The sequence below is a fragment of the Cervus elaphus genome, chromosome 7, assembly GCF_910594005.1.
Source record: "Cervus elaphus chromosome 7, mCerEla1.1, whole genome shotgun sequence".
Classification (NCBI taxonomy): Eukaryota; Metazoa; Chordata; class Mammalia; order Artiodactyla; family Cervidae; genus Cervus; species Cervus elaphus.
This window is the reverse complement of record NC_057821.1, coordinates 10285000-10312662: the sequence shown is the minus strand read 5'-3', so window position 1 is coordinate 10312662 and position 27663 is coordinate 10285000. Positions and strand designations below refer to the sequence as shown.

The 27663-nt window shown below is 42.6% G+C and overlaps 1 protein-coding gene across 7 annotated transcripts in view; it reads right to left on the bottom strand.

Moving 5' to 3' along the window:
- ANKS1A (ankyrin repeat and sterile alpha motif domain containing 1A) overlaps positions 1–27663 on the bottom strand; it is a 163913-nt gene that overhangs the window by 84705 nt on the left and 51545 nt on the right. For 5 of the 7 annotated variants that reach the window (XM_043907228.1, XM_043907229.1, XM_043907232.1 and 2 more), the window contains exons 2-5: positions 12438–12518; positions 10175–10331; positions 7988–8050; positions 663–959 (exon numbers count right to left, since the gene is read on the bottom strand). In XM_043907228.1, the coding sequence (XP_043763163.1) occupies positions 663–959; positions 7988–8050; positions 10175–10331; positions 12438–12518 (598 nt within the window). The remainder of the gene's footprint in view (positions 1–662; positions 960–7987; positions 8051–10174; positions 10332–12437; positions 12519–27663) is intronic. The other 2 variants (XM_043907230.1, XM_043907234.1) reach the window with 1 other exon arrangement.

Genomic DNA, 27663 nt, shown 5'->3' with positions numbered 1-27663 from the left:
ATAAACCACACGAAGCTCTCTGTCATTATCTTTCCCACTTTTCGGGTCTGGATTCCAAAACCACAATCGTGGCCCACACTTGGTAGAGGGTGTTTGATGTGCCACCAGGAGGCCACACATGAATAACTGCACGGTCACCCTCAGAGCCACCCACAGGTGACACTCCTCAAAACCCCACCTTCCTGGGGGGAAGGAATGATGAGAAGAAAAGGACAAGGGTGTGAAAACGCTGTAACTTCCACTGTGGTCTGGTGGCTGCCAAGCCTAAGGAACGGCCGTCCTGAGGGAGAAAGCTACCAGCAAAGGGGAAGGCTGTGTCCTGCCGGCAACACCAAGATGATGGGACTTTGGAGGTGCGAATGGTGGCAGCGGGAGCACAGGTAGAGGAAGATAACGAGAGCTTTCTAATTTCAAGAGGGCGTCCATAAGCACATCTTTTCAGGGTATAACGCCATGTATTACCCCTGAAAAGAAACGAAAAATAACAGACTCACTGGAGGAGTTTGTCTCTAAAGTTTCGTGTTACAACGAGTCAGCGGCTGGAAGCATCTGACAAGGTGATGTGAACCGAGCTAAACAGGAACACAGCCCAGCAGCACGGAGCTCGTGCCTTCTCCAACAGCACTAGGTCCCCGGGCCCGGGGGGCCGCGCGCCCCGCTACCTGGTAGCTGCTGTCCATGCCGGCGTCCAGGAGGACCTGCACCACGGCCTTGTGGCCGTTCCTCGCCGCCAGGTGTAGAGGCGTGTGCTTCTTAGTGTTGCAGCTCAGGAGGTTGGGGTGTGCGTTGAGGAGCATCTTCACCACCTCCAGCCTCCCGTAGAGTGCGGCCAGGTCCAGAGGCGTCTCGAACTTGTTGTTGCGCATGGTGGGGTCAGTCAGCTCCTCTAAGAGGACCTTCACCACCTCCGTGTGGCCGTACTGCGCTGCGCAGTGAAGGGCCGTCTCGTTGTCATTGTTCTAAAGAGTTAACAGGCGGGTGACCGTCAGAAAGGCGACCGGCAGGCAGATGGGCACACACTGGGATAATCACGTGTAAACCATTGAAATTTAAATGAGAAAAATAGCAGCAATACTCAGGGACTAGTAGAACTATGTCAGAATCCAGGCAGACTCTGCTGCCAGCAAGGCCAACTGCTCTGATCAGCCTCAGTTACTGCCAGAGGGGAGCAGTCGGCTCCTTAGCCTTTGCAGTCTCCCCTAGGCCACGTGGACACGTCTCCAGACGGCATGGAGAGCCACCCTGGGAGCATGGCACGCCGCGGGGAGCAGCCCTGGCACAGATGAACGCCCGTGATATCACTGCCATTGACTCATTTTAAACTTCGACCGGTTTTACAATTTCTATCGAGCCACGTGGTCCTGATTTGGGATCTATTGACCATCCATTGCCTCGCACACAAGCTTTTTAGAAAGAGCTTGTCATCTGCATAGCTTCTTACATGCAAATCAATCGGCCAACAATGAAAGTAGCAGAGCAGAGCACCCAAGATCACTTTCAACATATCAGCCAACAGCCACTGCCAAGGGACGGAGGTGCTTGAGCGCAGTCTGAGAGACACATAGGACCCAAAGGCTGCCCTGAGCCTGCTCCAGAATTCTGCCCCAATCACCGCATGCAGGATCTGCAGCTGTGCAGGGAAGGATTTCTCAGGTAAGAAAGGTACAATCAGACACTGGAATATTTTGTGTGAGAGGTGCAAAATATTCAAGACTGGAACGCTGCCATTAATTCAAATTCACAGCCCCATGGTCCTCTGATGCCAATTTTGTTTCAGACTAAAGGCAGAACCTGAGATAAAACAGGACAAGTTTGTGCTTTATCAACCATCAGAAGCAAAATGTTAATCATTGCTCTTTCTTTTACTACTATTGACAATGTATAACTAGAGGAGACAGAGAGAAATTTTCATGACCTCTCCTTTTTCAGAGGCATGAGCGAAAATGATAATTCTCTCACAGGATTTTGCGATTCCTGAATTTATCCAGGAGACTTCTGCCATTTGGGGGAAACAAAGCTTCCAGGGGTGTGTGTCCTTCACATCAATATAATGCACCTTTCAGTGGTCAAAAAGTAAAAATTAAATGTTTCCACAAAAGCTTTAAATCTATTAATATATTCAAAGTAATAAACTAGGAGTTACCCAAACATGCATGCAATTCCATCTGCTTTTGATCTGGCATTTGACTGCATCATTTTTTCCAGCTACTCCAAGTGTATCAGAAAGATCCAGAGCTACTAGGAGCAGGGCCCCCAAAGGTCAGAATGACAGCAAAGAAATTTTTAAAAATGAAACAAGGACAGAAAGGGTGGTAGCAGGAGCCACATGCAAAGATAAATTGCACACAGATAAACACAGGGAGCAGCACTGAGCTCCAACGTAGCTCTGGGAGAGCGGCCGCTGAGAAGGTACAGACAAGACCTCTCTGGCCACAGAATACAGCCAGTTAGCAATGGTCTCCTGTGATACAGTGGGGTCCAAGGGGTCAATTCCATGTCAACCCGGAAGTCTAGAGAGCAGGAGAAACGCTGGGCCAGAGGTAAATCCTTGGGGCTCCTGTATCAAACACACCATTCAGGCCACCCATGCGCCCATTTCCTATTAGGCTATGGCATGAATAAAACTTAGAGCTGTCACTTCACTTGCTGACGAGAAGCAAGGACAGCTACAGCAAAGAAAACTCATAGGAGCTTCCTGTACAGGGATCCTGGGGCAGAGTTGCGACCCGAGGAAGTTTAAAAGGACTCTCCGCATTTTAGATCTCAAGATTAGCATGACAGCAAGGGCCAAGAAACTCAGCTTATTATTAAAACTCCAGTCCAGAAAAACTCATTTACTCTAAAGTAGACACTGCTGTCTCTTTTATATCCAAGTTGTCTCTCAACAACCAGAATAATCTGTAAAAAGTATGTCATTAGGGCCTGAAGAACCATAAAACTCTGAACTATCTGGCGGAGGGGGAAAGAAGCCTTCTCTGGGTTTCTGCAGAACTAAAGCAGCTACCACAAAGCTGTCTCACTAAAGGCACAGTCTTGATCCCCACCAGGCAAACTGTCTTGCGTGTCTATGTTAAAAATGGCCTAACCACAACCCTGCAGTTTATTTTCAGAGTGTAGGAAGCATCTTGTTTATGCTTCAGTCTTGCCAGAAATGGTCTGGTAACGACAGTACTCTTGAGTTTACGTCTGTGGTGACCACATATCTTGACTATTGAACATGGGCCATACCACTTCCCCTTGGAGCCTGACAATTTTCAGGGCAAGAAGTCACTAAGTTTTGGACTCACGGACCCACAAAAAGCGGCAGGGGGGACTCCAAGGAGGGTATAGACTCCCAACCACCTGGAATCTTTCTTTTTCACACCTTTCAAGCCACACCTTGGGTGCACACCCCAAGAAATCTGGACTAAGCAAGGGGCCGGAGATGAAATACCCAAATTTTCCCCAAAGGCTTTGCACAAATTCTCCATTCCTGTTTATCTTGAAGTCCATGTTCATTTTTTCCTTGCTAGATCATTACTTAAAAAAATCTCAGTACCCTTTACACCTGGAGACCCCACTCAATGCATAAATCCATTACTTATGTGTTTTACATACACACACACACACACACACACACACACACACATGCACAATACAAGCAGCAGAAAACCATCTAGAAACATTTCCATAGCCTCTTCTCTCTGGGAACTATTCAAAACCATCACCTCTCAGTCCTTGGCTCATAGTCCAACTGCACTCTTGGCCACTGATGATAGATCTAAGTTAGAGACACTGGGGCTACAGCTCCCAGGTCTCACCATGGTCCAGGCCCTGGAAATATACCCACATTGTAACAAAAGGACGAAGTGAGTCTATGGAGGTTTAGAAGACAGGGGGAAAGTATGAGGACAAAGTCCATCATGTGGACTGCATGGAAGAGGAGTCAGACTTACTCTGCAAAGCTCTTAAGGCACTACTCTGACCAACAGATGGAAGGTTTAGGAAAACAGACATCAACAATGGAATCCAAAAGGAGGCTTCCAAGAGTGATTCTGTTTACTACGAAGAGAAACAAATAAGGCCCACTTTTTAGATGAGAAAAGAGAAATCCTGCTCTGGTGGAAAGTTAGCCTAGATCAGTGGTTCTTAAACAAGCTTTGTTTTAGAATTACATGAAAGCTTAAAGGGAAGTAATACTGAGCCCCACTCCAGGACTGCTAAGGTAGCACCTTGAGAGTGAAGCCCAGGAAAACTATTATTAAATAGGTTACCAACCTAGCAGACACCAAATTAACCAGGCAATCATTCATTATGATCAAGAATAAAACAAACTGACATCATGTGCCCTGTGGTGTGATGCACTAGAAAGGAAGGACGGAACATCACTCTTGTGGTGTTACTGCCAAGAATGTACAAGCTGAACCTAAGCATGAGGAACTATCAGCCAAACTCAAAGTGAGGGACAGCCTACAAAACTGCTGGCCTATACTCTTCAAAAATGTCAATGTCATGAATGACTAGAAAAGGCTGAGGACAACTGTTCCAGATTATGTATGATCCTAGACTGTATCTTGGACCAGAAAAAGAAGTCACTCTAAAGGACATTATTGAGACACTTGGTGAAATCCAAGCATTGATTTCATATTAGATAATGGTATTGTATCAATGCTGAATTTTATTAATTTGATAACTGTATTCTGGTTATACCAAGTGAATGTCCTTATTCTTAGAGGAGATATATGCTGAAGAATTTGGGATTAAAGGGTCATGAAATCTATGACTTAATCTCAAATGGAAGCTGGAAGTGAAGTCGCTCAGTCGTGTCCAACTGTTTGCGACCCCACAGATTGTAGCCTACCAGGTTCCTCCATCCATGGGATTTTCCAAGCAAGAATACTGGAGTGGGTTGCCATTTCCTTCTCCAGGAGATCTTCCCAACCCAGGGAATCTCAAATAATTCATCAACGACAACAATTACATATATACACACACACACACACACACACACACGAGAGCACAAGAGTGTGCACACGAGAAGAAAGATGGTGTAAGCACGCACAATATCAAAAAGTGTCAACAACTGGTGAATCTAGCAGAAGAGTATAATGCAGTTCACTGAATTATTCTCGTGATTTCTTTGTACTCTAGGAATTTTTTCAAAATAAAAAAATGTTATAAAAGCTTGCTGGTGATTCTGATGCAGCCAGACAAGCTGATGCACTGCTGGAGACAACTGGTCTAGAGAACGTCCAGATCTCTTCAAGCTCTAAAACTGTGGATTACTTTTAAGTGTCTGGAAAAACCAGATCTTCCATAAAATTAATTTGACTACTGCTCATCTTATGCTATTTAGACTAAGTCAAAATTGTCTTAAAAGGGAGTAAGTAAACAATTTTAATAGTTTACCCTTCGCTAAGGATGACATACATTTGGACTGGTTTATGTTGACTTGCCAGAACAGGAAAGGTTCTGTAGAGTGAAGAGAAGATAAAACCTCATGAAAACTACCTCTGCTCCCAGGATGGGCATCTACAACTTCTTATGTCTACAGGTGCCTGACAGGACTCAGCATACAAATGTACTTTAGCAAAAACAATTCTTAGACACACCAGGTCAATAAAAACCCACTGAGTCAGGAATAAAACCTAGGGAGGTTAGAATCTTATCAGCCTGAGAAGAGTCTGCATTCCTAGCACAACCCAAACAGCTTTATCCTTTAATGGAGTTTACATCGTTTGGCCTCTGAGGGGTTGGTGGGTGGGGTAGAGGCAAAGGGTAACACAGTTGGCCCCTCCCATCCACCCTTCCATCCTCTGAGTTCTTCATCGGAGGAGTCAACCAACCATGGGTCAAAAATATTCAGGGCAGGAAGGGAGTCCAGAAAGTTCTAAAAAGCAAAACTTTAATTTCTCACATGGCAACTAGTCTTTTTTCAGCCACATCCCACAGCACATGGGATCTTTGTTCCCCAACTAGGGATCGACCCACACCCCTTGCACTGGAAAGGCAAGTCTTAGCCACTGGACTGCTAGCAAAGTCCTCATGTGGCAACTATTTATACAGCACTTACAGCATATTATTGTATTACGTTGTACTGTTAGGTATTATAAGTAATCTAGAGAGGATTTAAGGTGTACAGGACAGAAGTAGGTTACATGCAAATACTACACCGCTTTATTATAAGGACTTGAGTACAGTATCCTCATGGGTCCTAGAACCAATATCCTCATGAATACTGAGGGATGACTATTTCCAAAGAGAGAAGTAAGTTCTTATTCCATTTAGACTAAGTTTCTTTTATGTGTGTAAAATCAAGGGATAGGAAAATCTGCTTTTAAGAACCAAAGTCATGCCCTTTAATCAGAGCTTTATAAGCTAACTAACCAACCACCAAGTGGGAAACAATCACTTCAAGGTGTCTCCCTGCAAAACAAAACCTTGAATGGACCAATGGAGCAATGTTGCATTAAGTGACCCCCACTAGTAACAAAGAACAAATTCCAAAATGGCCTTTCAGAAATGCCCATGATGTATACCTCCTAAAATCAGAAACTCAAATACTACTACTGATCAGATATTTTTACTTCATGTACATGATCTTATTTGAACTCCAATAATCCAGCCAATTAGATGGTAAACCCCATTTTACAGGAGAGGAAACTAAAGCTCAGAGAAATAAAGTAACTTGTTCAACTCAACACCAGTAAGTGGTACCACAGAATTCATACTTGGATCTGACTCGAAAAGAAAGACCTTGATCAATGAGGGTTTTCCACTATGCCACACTACCCCCCAAAAAAAAGAAGACAGAGTATCCACCCCTCTTGAAGATTAGAAAACAGAATTGGAAGTGTGCTTAAGAACAAAAGCTACCATGTTTCACCACCCCAGATCAAACTGCTTCTCCACCATTAGGGCCCGAGAGCTGAGGGCAATTTCCTGTAGAGCCTGCTGAGGTCCAGCCCATAGGGAGCTCATCTGCTAAATCAGTGTCTCTTACTGAAAATCATGAAATATCTGCCTTGCATTTGGAAACACACAGAAGGACCTCACGTTTCCCTTCCCAGCGGCTGCTGAACTCAGAGCAAGTGAAAGGGAGCTGATGTGAACAATGCAGTGACTCAACCAGACTCCAGATTGTTGCCAAGAAGCAAACCTCATCTGGATGAAAACCTGAGTCAAAAACAGCAGGTGAGAGGGCAGAGAAGAGAGGCTAACATCATCACCCAACCCACCAACTTTGCCTCCAGAGGCAGCAGAGGCCCACGGCTGGATGTTCATCACTACATCAGCCCATTATCTATCCCAGCCTCAGGGAGGGAGACTCAAGGCCAGTACCCTGCTTGGTCTTGCAACTTCATTTCCTACTTCTGAGCTGTTCTAAGAGCTAAGAGTGTCCAAGCAGAGAAAGAAGCTATGGCTAGGGAGAAGAGACTGAGGCTTTAAATAAAGATTCAGGCGCAACTCAAAGAAAAGAGAGGGAAACCACACCAGCAGCTTTTAAGGGTAAAACAGAGTCACCCACACCCCTCTGCCACACCTTCACCACAAGCTACGGAAAATCAGGTTCCACCTCAAAAGAAATATAAAAAGCAAACTTAAAAAAAAAAGTTAATCTAGGAAGTACAATTAAAGCATTTTCTGACATCTTTTAATTGCAGTTTTCTTTTTTGAATTTAAATGATTTTAGAAATCATGGTAGTAAATTATGCCTATATATGGTCCCTTCTATTTCCCCATTTCTGCCACTTCTAAGCTTTTCAGACATTACAGGAAAAACACCCAACCTTTCCAGAACTGGTATGGGTTTTAAAAACAAAACCAAAACCCACTGAAGCTGTGTTTTCCCGTTCCCAGGCAAGCCAGAAGCAGATGGGCAGAAGCGGACAAACGTCAGGATGATGAAGAAGAGTCTGAGCGGACGAGAGTGGAAGCTAGAGAGGACCGAACAGAAAGTGCAGCTTGGAGAAATGATGCAGAGAAAGCCTGGCAGCAGAGTACACACCTTGGCATTGATATAAGGGTCAAAGGGGCCGTACTTTTTGAGTTCTTTGATCTCAAGAGCATTCTATAAAAAGGAGAGGAAAAGAAAATGTGATGATAAAATGGATGAAATATATCAATGCAATGCACAGCCCTGAGGGGCCCCAACACTACACCAACTCGGATCTGTCCTCTGGGTGCCTCGAAAGGAAGTTAACGGAGAAGACAACCTCCAGGTCACCTGTCATCACCCCTCTTGCCCAAGCTTCCAACTGGAGCAACATTAATAATGGTTTTTAATAAAGCAGTGAAGTACTTGTAACCACTGCCTACATACATTAGTTCCTTCGAGCTCTCAGAGGTTGTGCACAGCCCCTGCCCCACCCACCTGCCTGCCAGATATGCAAAGCACAGGGGCCAGGGTCCCATCTATCAAGACACTCCAGGCGGGAGGTGGCTGTGAGCAGGTCAAGCTAGCACACTCCAGTGGCTCAAAAACCCAAGCAGCTGTGTTCCAAGGCAAAAGTGAGCAAAGAGGATTAGGAATGGTGGCTGAAGTTTCTTCAATGAAGAGGACTTTACTGTGTGATTTTTCAACTTTGAAGGATACTGGTTAATAACAAACCTCTTTAAAATATTTCCTCCAGGTGAGAGCAATCACCATCATGTTAGCCAGGAGGAGTAAAACTGCATTTAGGTTCTAAAGAAGCAAGCTTAAAGAGGTGATTTTCCTTCCTAATGTTATAAAACAAACATCCTCGTCAACGATCTGGAATGTCTGTTGCTCACCTACCCAGAAAATACAGCCTGCAGGGGAAGGGAAGCTGATGAACAGCTACACACACATTCTCTCTGCAAACAGAGAGGGCTGGGAGCACCGCAGCAGTCTTCTCGAACCTCTCGGTGACTCAAGAGACTGCTCCGCTCTGAACAGCTCACTGAGAATGCACATGGTCCTGCTGCCGGAGGGACTTCAAGAATGGTTTCCTGGTTTTTTTGAAGAATAAGCCTGATCTAATCCCAGAGGCCACTAAACAACCTCCTGTCATCAACATCATTAGGAAAAGAATCCTAAGTTTATTGAGAAAGGGCAGCATCTCTCGCATTCAAGCACCTACTTCAGAGCAGAGAGGAAAAGAGGAGAATGGCTCATCAGAGAGAGAGGGCCCATCTCCTCTCAAATTGACATCATCTCAGACCCAAACTACAGGGAGTTACACTTCATGAGAGGCTGGTTTAGAACTTCATAATTGAAATATAACTTTCCCAAAGGACTACATATAAAGAAGAGGAGGTACAGTCTAAGGGCACCTGAATCTCTGGCCAGTGTATGGGGTTTCTGCTCAAAAGCTGCCTTTTTTATTTTTTAAGAATACTCTCTGCTTTGTCAAAGAATGTGGTGTTTTTTTTTTACTTAAAAAACCCCATGTATTTGGAAATTAAACGTCCACTTTCAAATGATGGGTGTATCTAAGAAGCCATAACAAGGAAAATTAGAAAATATTTTTAACAGAATAAGAATGAAAAGAATATCTACCAGCATTTGTCATAGGCAGCTGAAGCTGCCCAATGTAATGAAATACACTACGGAATCTTGAGTAAGGTATGAAAACAAACAATGGACACTAGCATATAATTTTGTGAACGTGAACAAAATCTGTACTTTGGTTAATAATACGGTATCACTTTAAGAATGGTCAGTCTTAAGTGAACATTAGAGGACACCATTGAAATGATCTTCATTCCGCTGTGTCACCTCTGGCCTCCACTTGTGTCTTTGTGAGTTTGTTTTTCAGCTACAGCATGCATTCCGCCACTTCTGAGAGTTCTGATGCACACAAAACAACACGGTCCCCACAGTCCTGACACGCTGGCGTGTTTTGGTTTACCAGCTCCAGCTGCACTGCCGCGTTGATGGCAAGAACCCATCAGTTTAAAATGAACCCTGGGCAACCGTGCAGGATGTGCATTATTTCCAATCTTGTGCTCTGTTACAGTTCTATTCCAAATCTGCATAATTCAAATGCATACGAAATACACCCTTCAAGGTACAAGGTCTCTCTGATTCACTAAAAGGAGTGGCATTGGGAAGAGGGGAATTACTCTTAGGCCAGGGAAGAGCTGGTTCCCTTAGATCTGAGCTGTGGGCCTGAGATGGCTGCCAAGGTCTGGCTGGAGCCGCGTGGAGAAAGCGTCCCTTCCTTCCAACCTGTTCATTGACTTTGGTGTGTGACGGCCCTTGATGGATGAGCAACCGCACTATCTGGGCGTCTCCTTTCCAGGCTGCCAAGTGCAGCGGATAACAGCCTTTCGAGTCAGCCACGTTGGTCAGCGCGTCGTTCCTTAGAAGAACCTCGACCACATCCCTAAAAGGCAAAAATCGACCGTGAGTTGCAGAACCCACAAGTGTTTCCTACCAACAGCCCTGCACGTCTGTGTGGCATGAAGCCCCTTCACAGAGAGGAGCTCACCTGGCTCCCATCTCTACCTGAGCTTATCACCTGATTCTTCCTTTCAGTTCCCCGACTACTTGTACAGTTGTTGACAAGCGGCTGAGTCATCTTGAACCACACCCCACTGACTCTTCACCTCCTGGTTTAGTTATTTTCTAGATAATCCATTTATTTTCCATTATCTTGAAAAAGTCTGGTTTCCTTGTTTGTGATGTTGAAACAGCATTCGGGGACAGAATTTATATAAAAGTAGTCATGCAAAACAAATATCATTATTCACCACATTATTCAAAACATTTGGTGAGAGGGGAGCTGGAAATAAGACAGGCAGAGCAGACTTAGAGTGGTTGCAAACATAAACCTTAACCTTATGCAAACATAAACATAAACCTTTTGCAAGCAGAAGACACATATGGTATCACTTGATACATCCAGAAAGGATGACTTGGCTTCCTTCTTGGTGACACCACTAATTAAGCAAATACAAATGTGTAATTATCCCCATGCACATGAGGGCCAAGAAAATCCCCACTGTAAATAAAAACAGAATATGGACGTGAACTTGGCCAACAAGCTATAGTCATTTAAGTCCAAGATCCACTTTAACTCTGGCTACCCCACTATCTAAGGGGGAGGAAGTCTCTACAGATTACGTTAGCTTTGTCTAAGATGGTTATAGAAAAGACTGCACTACAGAAAACGATCATGTTCAACATATCTTAGGGCTTCCCTCGTAGCTCAGCTGGTCAAGAATCCACCTGCAAAGCAGGAGATCCCAGTTTGATTCCTGGGTTGGGAAGATCCCCTGGAGAAGGGAATGGCTACCCACTCCAGTATTCTGACCGGGAGAATTCCATAGACTATATATAGTCCGTGGGGTCGCAGAGTTGATCAGAACTGAACGACTTTCACGTCACTTTAGAAAAGCATGTTGGAGTCATTTTGTTATTGTCATTGTTTAGCCACTAGGTAATGTCTGACTCCTTTGTGACTCTATGGACTGTAGCCACTGAGGCTTCTCTGTCCATGCGATTGTCCAGGCAAGAATACTGGAGTGGGTTGCCATTTCCTCCTCTAGGGGATGTTTCCGATTCAGGGATCGAACCCAAGTCTCCTGCAGTGGCAGGTGGAATTTTTACCACTGAGCCACCAAGGAAGCCCATGCTTAGGCTGGGCCCAATATTGTGACAGTGATACAGAATACCACAAGGTGGCAGGGCCCGGCTCCCTGCTCAGAAAAGTCTAAATGGTCCCAGTAAACTGTCTTTTCTAAAAACTAAACTTCTACTGCTTATCTTCTCTAGTATTAGGCCTCAAACTCTCGCCAGCGCCCTCTCTTCTGTTCCGCTCCGGTTTTCATTCTCCCAGCAAACCTACCCCCTGCACCTGCACTCCCCGCTGGGCCTGCCCCTGCTCTGGGCCTTCCCCTTCTTCACTGAAGGGCAGGGTCCTCTTCAGGCCGCCAGAGCACACCTCCAGAGAAGCTTCCACACAAATCCCATATAAAAAATCCAAATAACTTCTCTATACTTAACAGAATTAAATAGGCCGTATTATTTGTGCATTTTTCCCTCAAGAATGGCTCTTGTTGTGTACAAGGCTACTTTCATAAGGAAAGAGTGGCAAGCAGAAAGATAAAGTAAACAGGAAAATTCTCACGACCACTCGATCTCTTTTCAGCTTATAAAGAGGCTGGTTACCTGGTAGATTATCCAGCCCCATTACGCTCTAGTGTCCCCGAATCTGAGCTTCTTATTCAGATCATTGTATGGCGCTGATCCATTCCAGAGGGGAAAAGAAGAAGCTTTTAATGTTATTTTGGGGCAAGGGTTAGGGAACGAGGTTTAAAGTATACACTAAACAGCGACTCAAGAATTCTGGACAGACTAAATTTAGCTTTTCTCTGTTCTTCAGCATCCCTGCTTAGTACATCTTTAAAGGAAGGGAAAAAAAGGAAAAAGACAAGCTAAGGCCTGAGCTCTGCAGAGTGGGGCAGGAATATAGCCCATTGATACTTACTTATGGCCATTCAAAGCAGCATGGTGCAGAGGTGTATACCCAGTGCTGTCAACACAGTTCACATTAGGCCCTCTCCAAATGCTACAGGAAAGAGAAAAAAGACTGAAGTCACAAACCGAATCTGGAGACAGCTAGCTGCTTGGGAAAAACTTCTGTGTGGTGTTTAAGCCGACAGGTGACTTCCATATGCCTCCTGATACAGGACAGCAGCTATGTGCTACAGAAGCACACAGTACTGAGGGTACACAGTGGTTTCCGGAACAAGGAGTCAAGTGTCAAGACAACACCGTCATCATTTCAGAGCTTGTTTTCCTGTATCCTTCTCCTCACTGGTAACTTCTTTATTCATTCAGTCTGGGACTCGTGCCTCCGAAAACTGTCAGGCTTATAAGAAATGGCCTCTTTGAAAGGTCATCAAAAATATCACTGAATCAAACCACTAGTCAGTTATAGGTACTGGGCATTCACCTCTAATGCTGGTGACTGAAGGCTGGAGAGACCTCAGCATAGACCAGACAGATTACCAGGATCATTCGACCACAAGGACCAAAATTAAAGAACCCATGTTCATAAAAGCACCCAGATACGTGTGTTAAGATGCAAGGGACAATTTTGCCTTTCCTTTGTGAATATGTCTTACTGGTAATAAAAAGAATAACAACAGAATCTACATGAGCACCTTACTTGAATCAGAAATACTATACTAAGAAGGTTGAAATGTCACCTCATTTAATCCTCGAAGTCTTAATTCTGACTTCTGTTTCATACCTTACGACACTGGCCAGAGCTTCTAATATTAAGTAGTACAGGGCAGCCTTGTTTCGTCCTTGCTTTTGATGAGAACACCTCTAATGTTGTTGGCAGTTGGCCTGAGGTAGACACTCCATAACACGTAAAGGAAGTATCTTACCTTTTTTTTCCTTTTAAAAATGTATTAGAAATACTGTTTAAATGTTTTTACCTCTATGGATAAAATCATAGTTTTTCACAATGAACCAACCAAAATGTTATCAATAGCTTCCTTAATATTGAGTCATTCTTTCATTCCTGAAATAAACCTTATTTGGCCATTATCCATTAGGGTCATATCAATGAATTCTACTTGAGAGCATTTTACTTAGGATTAGGATTTTCACATCTGCATTCATAAGTGAAGCTGGTCTAAAGTTTTTTATTTTTGTGCTCTCATTATTGGGTATATCTGTGTTAGATTCAAGTCACAGATCACCTGGGCAGCTATCTACCTATTTCTATATTCAGGAATCACTGACATAGAGCACTAAAATGATAAAGAATCACCAGTAAAACCATCTAGGCCCAGAGACTTGACACGCAGACACTGGAAGCAGCATTATTTATAACAATAAAATATTAGAAACAGTCCAAAAGTCCATCAATAGAGAAATAATTATAATAATTAAGGTGTAGACACATAGAATTAAGTACTGTTTATACTGCTATCTAGTAAGACAGAACAGAGATTACAACATAATGCTAAGGAGAAAAAAGAAACAACATTGTAAATACTGTAGAGGAAAAATATATATGAGAGATTTATCAGGATAGTGGATTGGGTACACAAGCTCACTCCATCTCCTTTCTAAAGTTGTGTGAAGTGAAACAATTTCTACCCTATACCACAGATAACTGACAGACATAAAATTGATAGATCCAACCCAAGAAAATAAAAAAAGAAATGTTACCAAGTAACTGGCAACGCTGAGAGACTCCTAAAAGGCAAAAATCAGAAAGCCTAGATCTACAGAAACACAATGTAGAAGAATGCAAATTAAAATAATCATATACTTCTTTTTGCCTATCAGCCTGACAGAAATAATGACATTAGCTTGTTAAAGATCAGGGAAACAAACTCTTAAATTCAACTGGTATGAGTTTAAACTGGTGAATTCCTCTGGGAATACAATTTGGCAGCATCCACCAAAACCAAAAATAGGCATTCACTCTGGGCCAGCAGCTCCACTTCCAGGCAACTATCCAACAGAAACACTTGTACACGTGCACAAAGACACATCCTTGTACAGGACTGCTTCACTGTAGAGTAAGAACTACAGACTTAATGACCACCTATAGATGGGCAGTTAAACATCAGGCACACCCATAAAATAAATTATTACTTGACAGTTAACAACAACAAAGGAAAGACAAGAAAACAAGTTGGACCATGTGTTGGACAAGGAAAGATTTTGTAAGATGCACTGTGTTACCGTGAAGTGAAAAAAAGAAGTCATTGTATAATATATAAAAGATGAGGCCTCACTTTATATGTGTGCGCGCGCACACACACACACACACACACACCCATGGATGGCGATGCAGAGAGTGCTGACCAAGTGTGGACAGCAGTTACCTCTGGGGAAAGGAGGTCTGTGTTGGGAAGGCACTGCAGCATATGGTGAAGGAGGACTTTCAGTTTCTACTCTATATTCTACAACACTATTCAGAACACAGTGATGAGAAGGCATTCACGTAGTGGTCTTTTTATAATTTTTTTTTTTAATAATGTTTTTTAAATGATGGGAAGGAACCCACATACAGGGAAAAGAAGAGCAAAAAATCAAAATAGTAACAATAAATGGTTCTATATGTGAGACATGAGTCACTTTAATAAGTATGTACGGATTTGGCTTAAAAGCTGAAGATAAGTTTTAAGTGAAAAGAGAGGACACGTGTACTCTGACAGCTAAGTTCTCTGTTCACTGTCAGCTAAGGAAGCGTGTGACAAGGTCAGGAACTTAAGGGACTTCCTGGCGTCCTCCTCTTCCATTAAGCTTGGATTCCTGTAGCATCTTCCAAACTAAGAGCTAAGAGCAATTATATCTCTTTGTCACACTTACATCTCATTTCCTAAACCAAAAATTATAAACCCATGCCTGACAATGAATAGAACGTTGGAAAGTGAAACAGATCTAGAAAATTTAGGAGGTATACTTTTCATATTTAGAGTCAATTTGCCCCACAAAACAAAACATCATCACTTTTCTATTACAAAATAGGTGACACTGAAATCCAAAAACAAATTATTTGCCCCAAATTATAAGCCAAATCAGTGGCTGATCTAAAACTCATTTAAGGCACTCCTGGTCTTTGGCCAAACAGGGACTTTTGTCGTGATCTAAGTGGACGGCAAGATGAAGTGACAATGTAGTCACACAAGGCCGCACACAATAGCAAGGTGACTGGAACAAACAAGAGGAACTGGGAAAGAGGAAATCCTGACACGCGTTAGAGCAGCTGGGACATCAGACCTGCTGGATTCTAGTATCATATTAGCAAGCTGCTACCTTTTCAACTTTCTCAATTCAGGTCCCAAAGTAACCTTAAAACTAAGGTTTAGGGACCTCCCTAGTGGTCCACTGGTTAAGAATCCGCCTTCCAATGCAGGGGATGTGGGTTCAATCCCTGGTCAGGGAATTAGTTGCCACAGGGGCAACTAAGCCCGTGCACCATCCATATGCTGAAACAAAGACCCAGTGCAGCCAAGAAAACCCAAAGAAGAAAACAAAAACCCCGGACATTTAAATGGCCCTTGCTTTTAACGACAAGGCAGAACTGAGCAATTCCTCTGTCATTTTCTAACTTTTCCCTCCATGTCTCTGGTTTAGAGGTGGTTAAAGTCTGGATATCCCATTCCAGCCTAAAACTATCTCAAAACAATGAGAAAAGACAAGGCAGAGAGATAAGGAATTTCCTGCAAGAAGCTGCAGCTTTCCCAACTTGGTAAGACCTTTCCCCCTCTTTTTTCTCTAACTAGCATTTCCTCTAAATGCCTATCTAGAAATTTGAAGGAATGGGGAATATATTAAATAAAACCTAAATGACAATGGAGAACTGTCAGCTCTCTGTTTGGAATCTTAGCTTCAGACAGGATGGTAGTAACATCCCCCTCCACCCAAGTTTCTTCCTTTTTGGAAGCCCAAGAAAAGAGCTATTTACAATCTAGGTCTTCCTCTCTATCGCAGCTGTTCTATTAGGTTTTTCTAAAGCAGTACCAAAGGGCCACTCACTAACAGACAAGAGCAGAACACAATGGTCTAAGAGAACCAAAGGAAAAACAAAAACAAAAACCTAAAAATGGCACAGGAGATTCCGAAACATCCAGTGCACTGTCACCACAGCACTGATTAGACTTGACCTTAAACCACAGGGAAAACTCTTTATGCTGTGCTTCCATGCTACATATTTAAAGCCCTTTAAGGGGATCCTTCATGTTTCTAAGAGCACAGCCGTGTACAAGAACTGCCCAAGGGCCACCAGTTTGCAACTTTTAACATTTGGTTTTTCCTAACCTGCGACCCCAGTGTGACATGATCTCCATGCAACATAACAAACCTGCTACTTCATATCCATTAAAAATGGCCACAATCTCTTGTAAAAATGGGACATGTAAAAATATTGCATTTGACGTGTTTTTACATAAAACAGAGACAGAAAAACTATATGTTGAAACCAAAGTGGCCAGACCACCTTCATCTGTGACTACTCTGTGGGATCAGGATCAAATGGTGTCCTGTTCAGTGGCTCCTAGCTGGCAGCAAGTTTGCTTCATGTGGTCCAGTCACCTAACTGCTAACTTTACAGACAAGTAATGGTATCTCAGTGGGCTGGCAGGGTCCAATCCAGTTCAACTGAGTTTATGTTCAGGCCCCATCTTGCATAGGCCAGAGTGCTACATGGTCTCCACCCTAGAGGAGAGTGAGGCAGTCACACAAGTAAACAAATGACAACACAGTGCGTGACATTCTGGAAAGTATGCAAAGCGTAGCTGATGGGGAAATGGGAATAAGGGAGGCCCTGCAGAAAAGGAAGACATTTGAGCTGAGCCTTTAAAGCTTAGACAGAATCAGCCGGGCAGAAGAAGCAAAGAGGAAACAGGCATCAGGTACTCTACTCAATGCTCTGTGGTGATCTAAACGGAAAGGAAATCCAAAAGAGGGGACACACACACACATATACACACACACACACATATACACATATACACACACACATATACACATACACACACATATACACATACACACACATATACACATACACACACATATATACATACACACATATACACACATGCATACACATATGCACACATATATATGCACACATATACACACACACACATACACACACACGTAACTGATTCACTTTGCTGTACAGTAGAAACTAACACAACATTTTAAGGCACCTATACTCAAAAAAATTTTTTTTAAAAAAGAGGAAACACTCAAATTCAAGGTCTCCTTAGTAGTCCCAGCAAACTGGGACAAATGCAATTATCAATACTTTTAAGTAACTGGAGCATGATAGTAAATGTGTGGATGGACAGGTAGGCACAGCCAAGTCATGAAGGCTCCTATGTGCCCCTGGAAAGTTTCAAGCAGGGAACAATCAGATGTGTATTTTAGAAAGATCTTTCTGTTGACAGCTGGGGAGTAATCTAGATGGGAACCTAATAAATCTGTTATTCACCATACTGTTGTGATGGTCTGAGATACATCACAGTTGGGGAAAAAATCATTATGCTAAACATTTGCAGAGATGATGGAGACCAGACTAACTTCCAAGGTAGTGATTTGGGCATGAAGTGAGGACCTGAACAAAGGGCATGGTAGGGAAGATGGAGAAAAAAGAATAGATTAAATAGAAAAGACAGGATCTGGTGACTAAATGGGGAGGGCGCAGTAAACAATTCAGTGGCTAATGAGAGAGTAAATTAAGGAGGAAAAATAGGGTTGATATGTTTTGTGATCGTGACAGTGTGTTGGGGGGCGGGCAGAGGGAATTTTGTTTTGGGTTAGTTGAGGCTGAAATGAATTTGACTCCCACATGTAGATGTCTAGTCAGTCAGTAGGTAGATATGATGGTCTAGGCTACCCACTCCAGTATTCTGGGGCTTACCTAGTGGCTCAGATGGAAAAGAATCTGTATGCAATGCGGAGACCTGGGTTCGATCCCTGGGTCCGGAAGATCCCCTGGAAGAGGGTACGGCAACCTAACTCAGTGTTCTTGCCTGGAGAATCCCCATGGAGAGAGGAGCCTGGTGGGTTACATTCATGGGATCGCAAAGAGCTGGACACGGCTGAGAGACCAGGCACAGCACAGCACGTGATGGTATGGAATGCTATAGTTACATGATTAGTTTAAAGGACAACACTCAAATGTTGACATGCATGTGTGTTGCCCTTGTTCAACCCTTACAACCATACCATGGCACAGGAAAGTACCAGCACATTATTTCCATCTTATAGGTAAGAAAACTGAAATCCAAATGCCTTACTGATTGTCACACAGCTAATTAATGTAGAATGGAAAGAAAATCCCATGTCTGATTTCTAATGTATGTTCCTTCCAGTTTACTCGGGCTCTCAACCTTGACTGTTGAGACAAAACATCTTGGACCATTCTGAGTCTCCTCCTGTATCAGTTCTCAGGAAGTCGAAGACTTTCTGAGCACCAAGGCAGGACAGGGCCTGCTCCATCACTGGTTCTTTGAAGAGGAAGCTATGGCAATGAACTTGAAGGGGAAGAGAGGTTCTCAGCAGCTCTCCATCAGGTCTTCATTAGATCATTAAGGTCTAAACAGGCGGTTGTCTCATCAGCCTTTTTCTGCCAAAGGCGTTCACTGTTTCCCTCTTTTGGTCATCCCTGCAAAGGCAAACTTATCTCTGAACCTCAGAAAGGACTGGCAGTTTTCCAACACAATGAAACATTGTCCAAAGTCCATCTAATTTTACAAAAACTTCATCTTACTCAAATGAATTTGACACATCCTTACTAAAATGCTTTCCACATACTTAACTGTTGAAAGGAGACAGAAAAAAGAAGCCACTCTCATTCTAAGAGAAGTTGGTGATCTTTGGAGAAAGACAAAACTTACAGACATGAAACAAGTAAACCCAAAACAATTTCAGTTAACTGGGAAACACTGAATGTGTATTTTTATTTCTCTTCGATCCTCATTAAAATGAGGGTAAAAACAAAAAGAATAGGAGGAAAAAAACAATGAACATACAATGGCTGTGTTTTTAGAAGATGAAAATTAGAGAAATTAGCAAAGCTGGAAGAATGAATCCCTGCAGCCAGAGAAGGAGGGCCAACTGACCAGGGAAGGCTCAGGGATTAGAGGCCCCTGCTGGCCCAGGAGCCCAGGGCTGAGGATGGGCTGGAAACGAGGACTCAATACAAATTCTACTCAAGGCAGCGACAGGCCACCGGGTCCCCGGTCACATCCAGGGCAGCCAGAAGACTATCATTTCTGCACCCAGGCAGGAGTGCTCGGATGCTCCATCGTGTCCAATTCTTTGTGACCCATGGACTGTAGCCCACAGGCTCCTCCGTCCATGGGAGTCTCCAGGCAAGAATACTGGAGTGGGTTGCCATGCCCTTATCCAGGGGACCTTCCCAATCCAGGGATCAAACCCAAGGCTCCTGCATTGCAGGCAGATTCTTTACCATCTAAGCCACGAGGAAACTTAAATAAATAAAAATGACAACCAAGGATCCTGATGTATTTGAGGAAAGCAAACATGAAAAGAGAGAACACAAAACAAAATAAAGGGACTCAAAGGAACAGAAATAAGAAACCAAATAAAACCTCAACCAAAAAAACCTATTATCACACAAGAATAGGATTAGAAAAAATTACATCAGTGTAAAGCTTTTGGAAATTAAAAACATGATAGTAGAAATATAAATTTAAAAAAAAAAGAAATATAAATATAAACATAGAGCTTGATGATAAAGCTGTGTAAATCTTTCAGAAAGTGGAACCAAAAGAAGAGATGGGGAAATTCCAGAGAAAAGATAAGAAAATTGGAGAACCAAAAGTTCCAGAGAAAAGAAAGAGAAAATTATCAAAGAAGTAACTTAAGAAATTTTCCTAGAACTGAAGAATGTGAACTTCCAGTTTAAATAGTTCATCCTATATTCAGTACAAAGAATAATTTTTAGAAAGACCCATGCCCCCAAGGCACACTGAAATTTCTAAGCACATGGGATAAAGACAATATACTTTCCAGAGAGAAAAAATAGTTTGCATACAAAGGGTTGAGTGCATCAAATCTTCAATAATTTCAAGATTTTCACAAAGTCTTACAGCTTTCATTTTTGGAAGCTGTAACAAAAAAGCAGTACTTTCAAAATTCAAAAGTGAAATGATTTCCAACCCAGAATTCTATAGCAGACCAAAAATCAGTCAAGTATAAAAAGAGAATAAAGATATTTTTAGACATGCAGAGTCTTAAATTTTACCTCCCACACACCCTTTTATCAGGAAGTGACTGGAGGATGTGCGCTACCAAATGAGCAAATCAAGAAAGAGGAAGACAGGCATCCAGGAAACTGGACAATAAAAAAAAGGCAAAGGGAATAAAGCATGGAGTGGAGTGAGCCTCGAGAATACCCAGCCATCCTGGAGGGTGTGGGGCTTTAGGGATGCAGGAGAACATGAAACTGAGAAGATCAACTGACGTGTCCGCCTGGGACTTGGAAAGGAATATTTAGGGATTTAAAATTTACGGCTGTAGTTTAGGAATTAAGAGTGCGCTGGATAAGTATGGCTGAATCCCTTTGTTGTTCACCTGAAATCATCAAAACATTGTTAAGCAGCTATACCCCAATATAAAAATAAGAAATGTTTAAAAAAATTCCCTCTCAGCCCTGCTTTGGCTGCATCCCACACAGTTTGATAGCATCTTCATTTAGTTATTTTTTTAATTTTCCTGAGACTTGTTAACTCATGGATTATTTACAAGTGTGCTGTTTAGATTCTAAGCATTTGGAGATTTTCCTGTTGTCTAATGTTACTGATTTCTAGTTTGATTCCACTGTGATCAGAAAACACATACCAACTTTTGTCTTATGTAGCTTAGCATATGGTCTATCTTGGTATATGTTCTACAGGCAATTGAAAAAAATAATATGTATTCTGACATAGTTATATGGAATGTTTTTTAAATGCCTACTACATCTTACTTAAAAAAAAAAGTGAGCTAGATATAGGAAACTCAGAACACCACCAAGACAGGTAATACAAGGGAAAAAAAGAGAGCGAGAAAGAAGATTGTAGTATACTAATTGGTTTGACAGGTGAATAATACTAATAGCCATAATAATATAAACATTAGATACTGATGTAACTAAAAACTGTAATATATCTGAAGGATGAAGGGGGAGGCAGTGAACCTAGCGAGTGAAAAAAAGCTAAACCCTGCTCTTCTGTAAGAAAGACAGATAAAAATCTAAAATTTTAAAATCAAGAAAGCAGCAAAAGCATAGTAATCAAAAATACAGAAGAAACACCTGAAACAGAGCCAAGAGCTGGAAGTGGCTGCTTTCCCAAAAAAAGAACTCAACTGGGCATAAATGGCCCCCTGTTAAGGATGGTGCAGAAACGATTCTGACACCACACTCAGGGTGAACAAGTCCTTGTCACCTGTGAAATGTATATTTCTGGTCACCTTGGCTTTTGTGGCCATGTGTTTTGTGTTCCAAATGTGTGATGAAAGGCAGTGACTTTGAAGGGTTTATTCCCTTGTGAGAGAGAAACACAGTGGAAAGGCAACGCCCCATTTTAAACTTAGAGGTGATACAACTCACACAAACAACTTGGTAGGATGACCTTGTTCCACAACACTAGCGAGGAGCTCCCCCCTCTCCTGCCAAGAACAGTCTCGTTTCTAGTGACTTAACTGCACACAAGCCACACCACACCACACACACACTGGCGAGCTTCTGGCTGTTAGAAACCTTATACATTCACTCCAGTAACTGCTAGTTTCAGTCACGGTACCCAGAAGGGGGAATGGGAATGGAGGCAGGAGGAAACACAGAGTCTCTGCATGGCTGTGGACATGAGCACCACTGTGGGAACGGTCTGCTCTGACTACGACGAAGTCATGAGGAATAATACAAATATAATCATGTTTTTTACAAGCCATGTTTCCCTTACTGTTTACACAATTACTTTGGGGGCCTTTAATTTTTATTTGATTCAGTTTACTTTTGCCTGGCTTCTTAACATTCAAGCATTGTTTCTGTTCCACAACTGCAAGAAAGGCACAGAAGTGCTGAACTGCGTGAGAATGGTCTCTGGAGCTCAAAATCCTGATTCCTGCCACACTGCATCCTCTATGACAGTAGAAACTGTGCCACCTTCCCAAGCAGGAAGTACACAGGAAATATGCAAATATTTGTGGGGAGGGGGAAAGAAGGGGAAAGCTGCTGTGCTATTCTAGGTGCCTTATAATAAGACCAAGCCAGTGTGCTAAAGAACCTCAAAGGCACAGAAACAAAAAATTATAATGCAGTGTTAAAGTGAAAGTGAAAATCGCTCAGTCATGTCCAACTCTTTGGGACCCCATGGACGTTACAGTCCATGGAATTCTCCAGGCCAGAATACTGGAGTGGGAAACCCTTTCCCCTCTCCAGGGGATCTTCCCAACCCAGGGATCGAACCCAGGTCTTCCACATTGCAGGCCAATTCTTTACCAGCTGAGCCACAAGGGAAGCCCAAGAATTATGGAGTGGGTAGCCTATTTCTTCTCCAGCAGATCTTCCCGACTCAGGAATCGAACCAGGGTCTCCTGCATTGTAGGCGGATTCTTTACAAACTGAACTATGAGGGAAGCCCATAATGCAATGCAGTTCATGCTCTAAACGAACTGTGCAGACACTAAGGGAACACAGGGACCACTGGGATGAATGGCATCAGTCCTTAAGAAAAAAAGGATGAAAGGCTTTGCAACCAGGGAGAAGGCTATGTGATCACACTGCAGCCAAGCTGGCCTTATAGGAGCAAATGCTTCCCAGAAGGCCATGCCCCCTGCCCCCTTCCTCCCCAGGCCCCCAGCCCTCCCGCCTCTTCAGCACCTCAGCAGCACTGAGAAAGCTCCTGAGGAACTCCGGCCTTCCCCGGCGAGGCAGGACTCTCCCCAAGCTACTTGCAGAGCTCCTTATACTCTGTCTTGATGACAGTGAGCTCGGTTCAGGGCTCTATGTTTGTCCCTATTTGACTGCCTTTCTTACTAGACCCCAAGCAACTTCCAGGCAGGTCGGAGCATGTTACGTTTACCACCGTATCCTCACTGCCAAGAAAGCACTGCCCCGGGCACACGGGGAGCCCCAGGGGTAAGAGAAACCTACACATAAAGGCAGGAGGGGACCTATCTCTTCCAAGACAGCTGTGGTAAATTACTTTTTTAGATTATAGAAACTATTTATAAGAATTCATATCCTCTATCTAATTATTTCTTGAGTAAAAAACACTGCACAAATTTCTCTAAATATATGTGCAGATTCATACTACTGTAAGATAACATGTTACTGAGGAAGAAAAAGCAACGCTCCTTCTATTGTGTGGGGAGGGGTGGAGGTGGGGGGAGAATGTGTGTGTGTACAGAAAAGCTTTGAAGAATGGTTTGTTCCTTGGCTTGTCAAAGTCCACAGGCTGAACTGAGCTGGGCAGGAAGGCAAGATGCCTTTGTCAGTCACTTTTGGGGGCAAAGATTTCTCCGCCTCAGGGAAGTAATAAATCCTGGCTTATATCTGTTGGCCCAGCATAATTATTAACAGCATCCTGGCCTGGACAATAAATTATATGGTCACTTTACTTCATCCAGACTTTGAGATCTTTCTCTTGAAATTTTGAGTCTAAAAGACCTGAAAGTAACAGGCAGTATTAAATGTTTACTATGAGCCAAGTATACTTTCAGTGGATTAAATAATTCACTATTTACTTCCTATCAGAACCATATAAGCAAACCCAAGGAAACTGGCAAGTATGGGGTGAATAATTTACCCACTGTCCCAGACTGGAATGTGTGACACTGGGTTTAACTCTAAAATCTTAATGCTGTGCTATATACAGCTTCTTGAAAACCACTCTCTTGGCTGTTTTTCTCATTCCTGAGTAAGACAAACTTCCCACAGTTCATACACTTTCATTTCCGCCCAGCTTTACATTGCCTGATCCTCATTCACTCTGCCTTACTCTTTTTTTTCTCTCTAGGGGTAAAGGAAACCAATAAAGAGTCTTGACAGAGGCACTATATCCTAGATAGGAACCAGATCCCAGAGGGAAATGATTAGAGGTAGTTAACCAAAAGACTCCCATTAACATTTCCAGAAATCCAATTAGCTGAAAAACCTTGTTACTTAGAGGTAACAATTGAAAGCATCATTATAATGAGAGCTACAAGCTGACTGAATTCATTTAATCTTAAAATATTTAAGGTGATTATTTTGTTGTTTTGAGGAAATTAAAATGACCCAAAAATTTCAATATAGAAATTAATAATGCAAAAGTGTACATCTAATGCATACCTCAAATAAAATTTATTATCAGATTCTAGGTCCTACATACACCACAAATATTTCCTAAACGTACCAAGCACCACGACAGAAACAGTGTTCTGAATGTTCCTAATTTGTAGACTGAATGTCAAAGGTCTAAATTCTTTTTCACACAAGCAACTTACCCATATGAGTGAATACTGGACTTTAACATGTTGGATCAGCTACAAGATCTCTAGGAGATCATCTAAACTTATATAAAACAGAGATGTCATTTGTCCTACCCCTACCCTGAGAGAGCTTTTTTATGGAATAAATAGGATAATGCATGTGAAAAGAAATTGTAAACCATAATCTAAAATATATTTTGGCATCAATATCTAAAGTAAAGCAAAACATTCTAAAGAATGAGACCAGGGTATATATGCTGACATGAAAAAACCTGTAAGATATATGAAGTGGGAAATGCACCTGCATAACAGTATGTAGAGTATTATGTCATTTCAGTAAGAACAGTGCATTTTTCTACGCCTACACTAACTTCCCTGGTGGCTCAGATGGTAAAGCATCTACCTGCAATGCAGGAGACCTGGGTTCAATCCCTGGATCAGGAAGGGCCCCTGGAGAAGGAAATGGCAACCCACTCTAGTACTCTTGCCTGGAAAATCCCATGGATGGAGGAGCCTGGTAGGCTACAGTCCATGGGGTCGCAAAGAGTTGGACACGACTGAGCGACTTCACACTAACATATGGAAGGCTATATACCAAACTGTTAAGACTGCTTGGTTCTAGGGGTGAGGCATGTATTACTTTTGTAATAACATACACACACCCACAAAGACTCTCCCCTTGACCAAACTGTATTCTGGTTCCTCTGAACATTCTTTTCAACTAGGCCTTCATTTTGGTTCCCATCCTATCTTTGACTTGCCCAGCCCAGTTTTAGCAAGAATTCTGTTAAGTAAATTTATCAAGAGTTCTCCCACCGCTGATACCTGATGGAGTTCCCCATCCCTCCTCTTTGATGTCTAAGAAGTCCTTCACCTACCTTTAGCAAGAATCCTGTTGGGTCAGTTTAGCAAGAATCCCCCTACCCTTGATGTCTCCTCTTAATAATTTTCCATCCACTGACTCATTCATCCTTTTTGCCAAAAATGCTCCTTGTTGTATCTGAAGATGAGCCTCTCTCCCCTAAGGCAACACTCCTACTAGAGTAGTCTCAGAGTCTTCCTTACTGTTTTACAAGTGTCAGAACAACTTTTTCTTTAACAACACACATATACCACTTTTTCTTTTTTAAGTGAAGCCAGATCTATTCCAGAGAGATGGGCTTCCAGTTATAAGATTCTTACTTAAGAGAGCTCTTTTAAGAAGGAGTTCTGGAGTAAATTTATTTCTGGGTTTGGCCTCCTTTTTAAAAAACCTCCTGTGGTCTTTGATTTTTCTAGTCTCTTGAGGATGAAAATCAATTATTCCTATTTGCTTCTGAATGGAGTTCTTCAATCACAGAGGCTATGAATGAGCTTGCCGAAACAACTACAGTACCAGTCCCCAGGGGAGGGTACCAAATAGGTCAGTGATTTCAAAGGCTGGGGGATTTTAGAAGACATTACTGGAAATGTACAAAACGGTCACGTGCTGCTGGTTTAGGTGACGGTGAGGTTAGGGAGATGAAAGAGTCAACAGAGGGTTACCAACTCCCAGAGAGCCTACCTTCTAAACCAGCTCACCGATTCATCCCCATCTCCCCATTTCCAAGGCGTTCTCTGGTGGCTCAGATGGTAAAGGATTCACCCACAATGCAGGAGACCCATGTTTGATCCCTGGTTCAGGAAGATGCCCTGGAAAAGGGAATGGTTACCCACTCCGGCATTCTTCCCTGGAGAATTCCATGGACACAGGAGCCTGGAGGAGGGCTAGCAGGTGGCAAAGGGTAGGACACAACTGAGACTAACACTTTCACTTTCTTCATTTCCAAAGTCACTGCCTTATGCCCGAAATAACCTCCCAAAAGATCTTCACTGCCTTAAGTCTCTCTACTGACAAAATCAAACACACTCTTTCCTAAATGCAGCACCCCAACCTGCTCGGGAGTGAGCCAATAGCAAAAGACTTCTGAGTCAAATATCACCATTTACTCTGGACCAAGAGAGCTATGATACAAGCTACCACCCCCTTCTCAGAATCACTGTATTAAGAATCTCTGCTTTAGTTCTGTGTAACCAAGGTGACTTCTGTAAGCTGATTATTTCCTTTATAACAATTACATCCTGTTCTTGAAAGACACATGGCAATTATTTCTGAAAATAATACTTATATTTTGCTGCCTTAAGCTTTTTTGCTTAAACTAAATTTTATTTTTCCATAATTTAGTAGCACTATAACCACTTCCGTTAGTAAAAATAGATGAACAAGGCATATTACTTTGGAAAATTTAAAAAAAACACACACATACAACAGAAAGTTGGTTTTAACTAAGTCCAGGTTTTCTCACTTTCTTTGTTCCTATTTGTAATGTTTAATTTAATTCCAGAGCCTGTCCCAGGGACTCTACTGAGGTCTGTATCTTAATCAGCCTTCCAAATCTGCTCTATTTGCCAAATTCCTTTTCTAGTGTTCCCAAAAGGCACTCAGTATCCTGTCCTTGGAGTCAATCCAAAAATAAGTGCTCATTTTGGATGACTAAGAACCTTGGCAAACACCTGGCTAAAAACCAAAGGCATGCTATGTGTAGCATTTACCAACTGAGGAATAAGAGACTTGATCATGAAGGTTACAAAGAAAACATTTCCCGAGACTGGAAGGCTTTCCCACGAATAGCTTTTTGCTTCTCAAATTTTAAATGTACCTAGGTCAAGAAGCAGCCAATTACAACAACCAAACCTCCAAATGGGAACCTCCGTATACAGCTTCATAT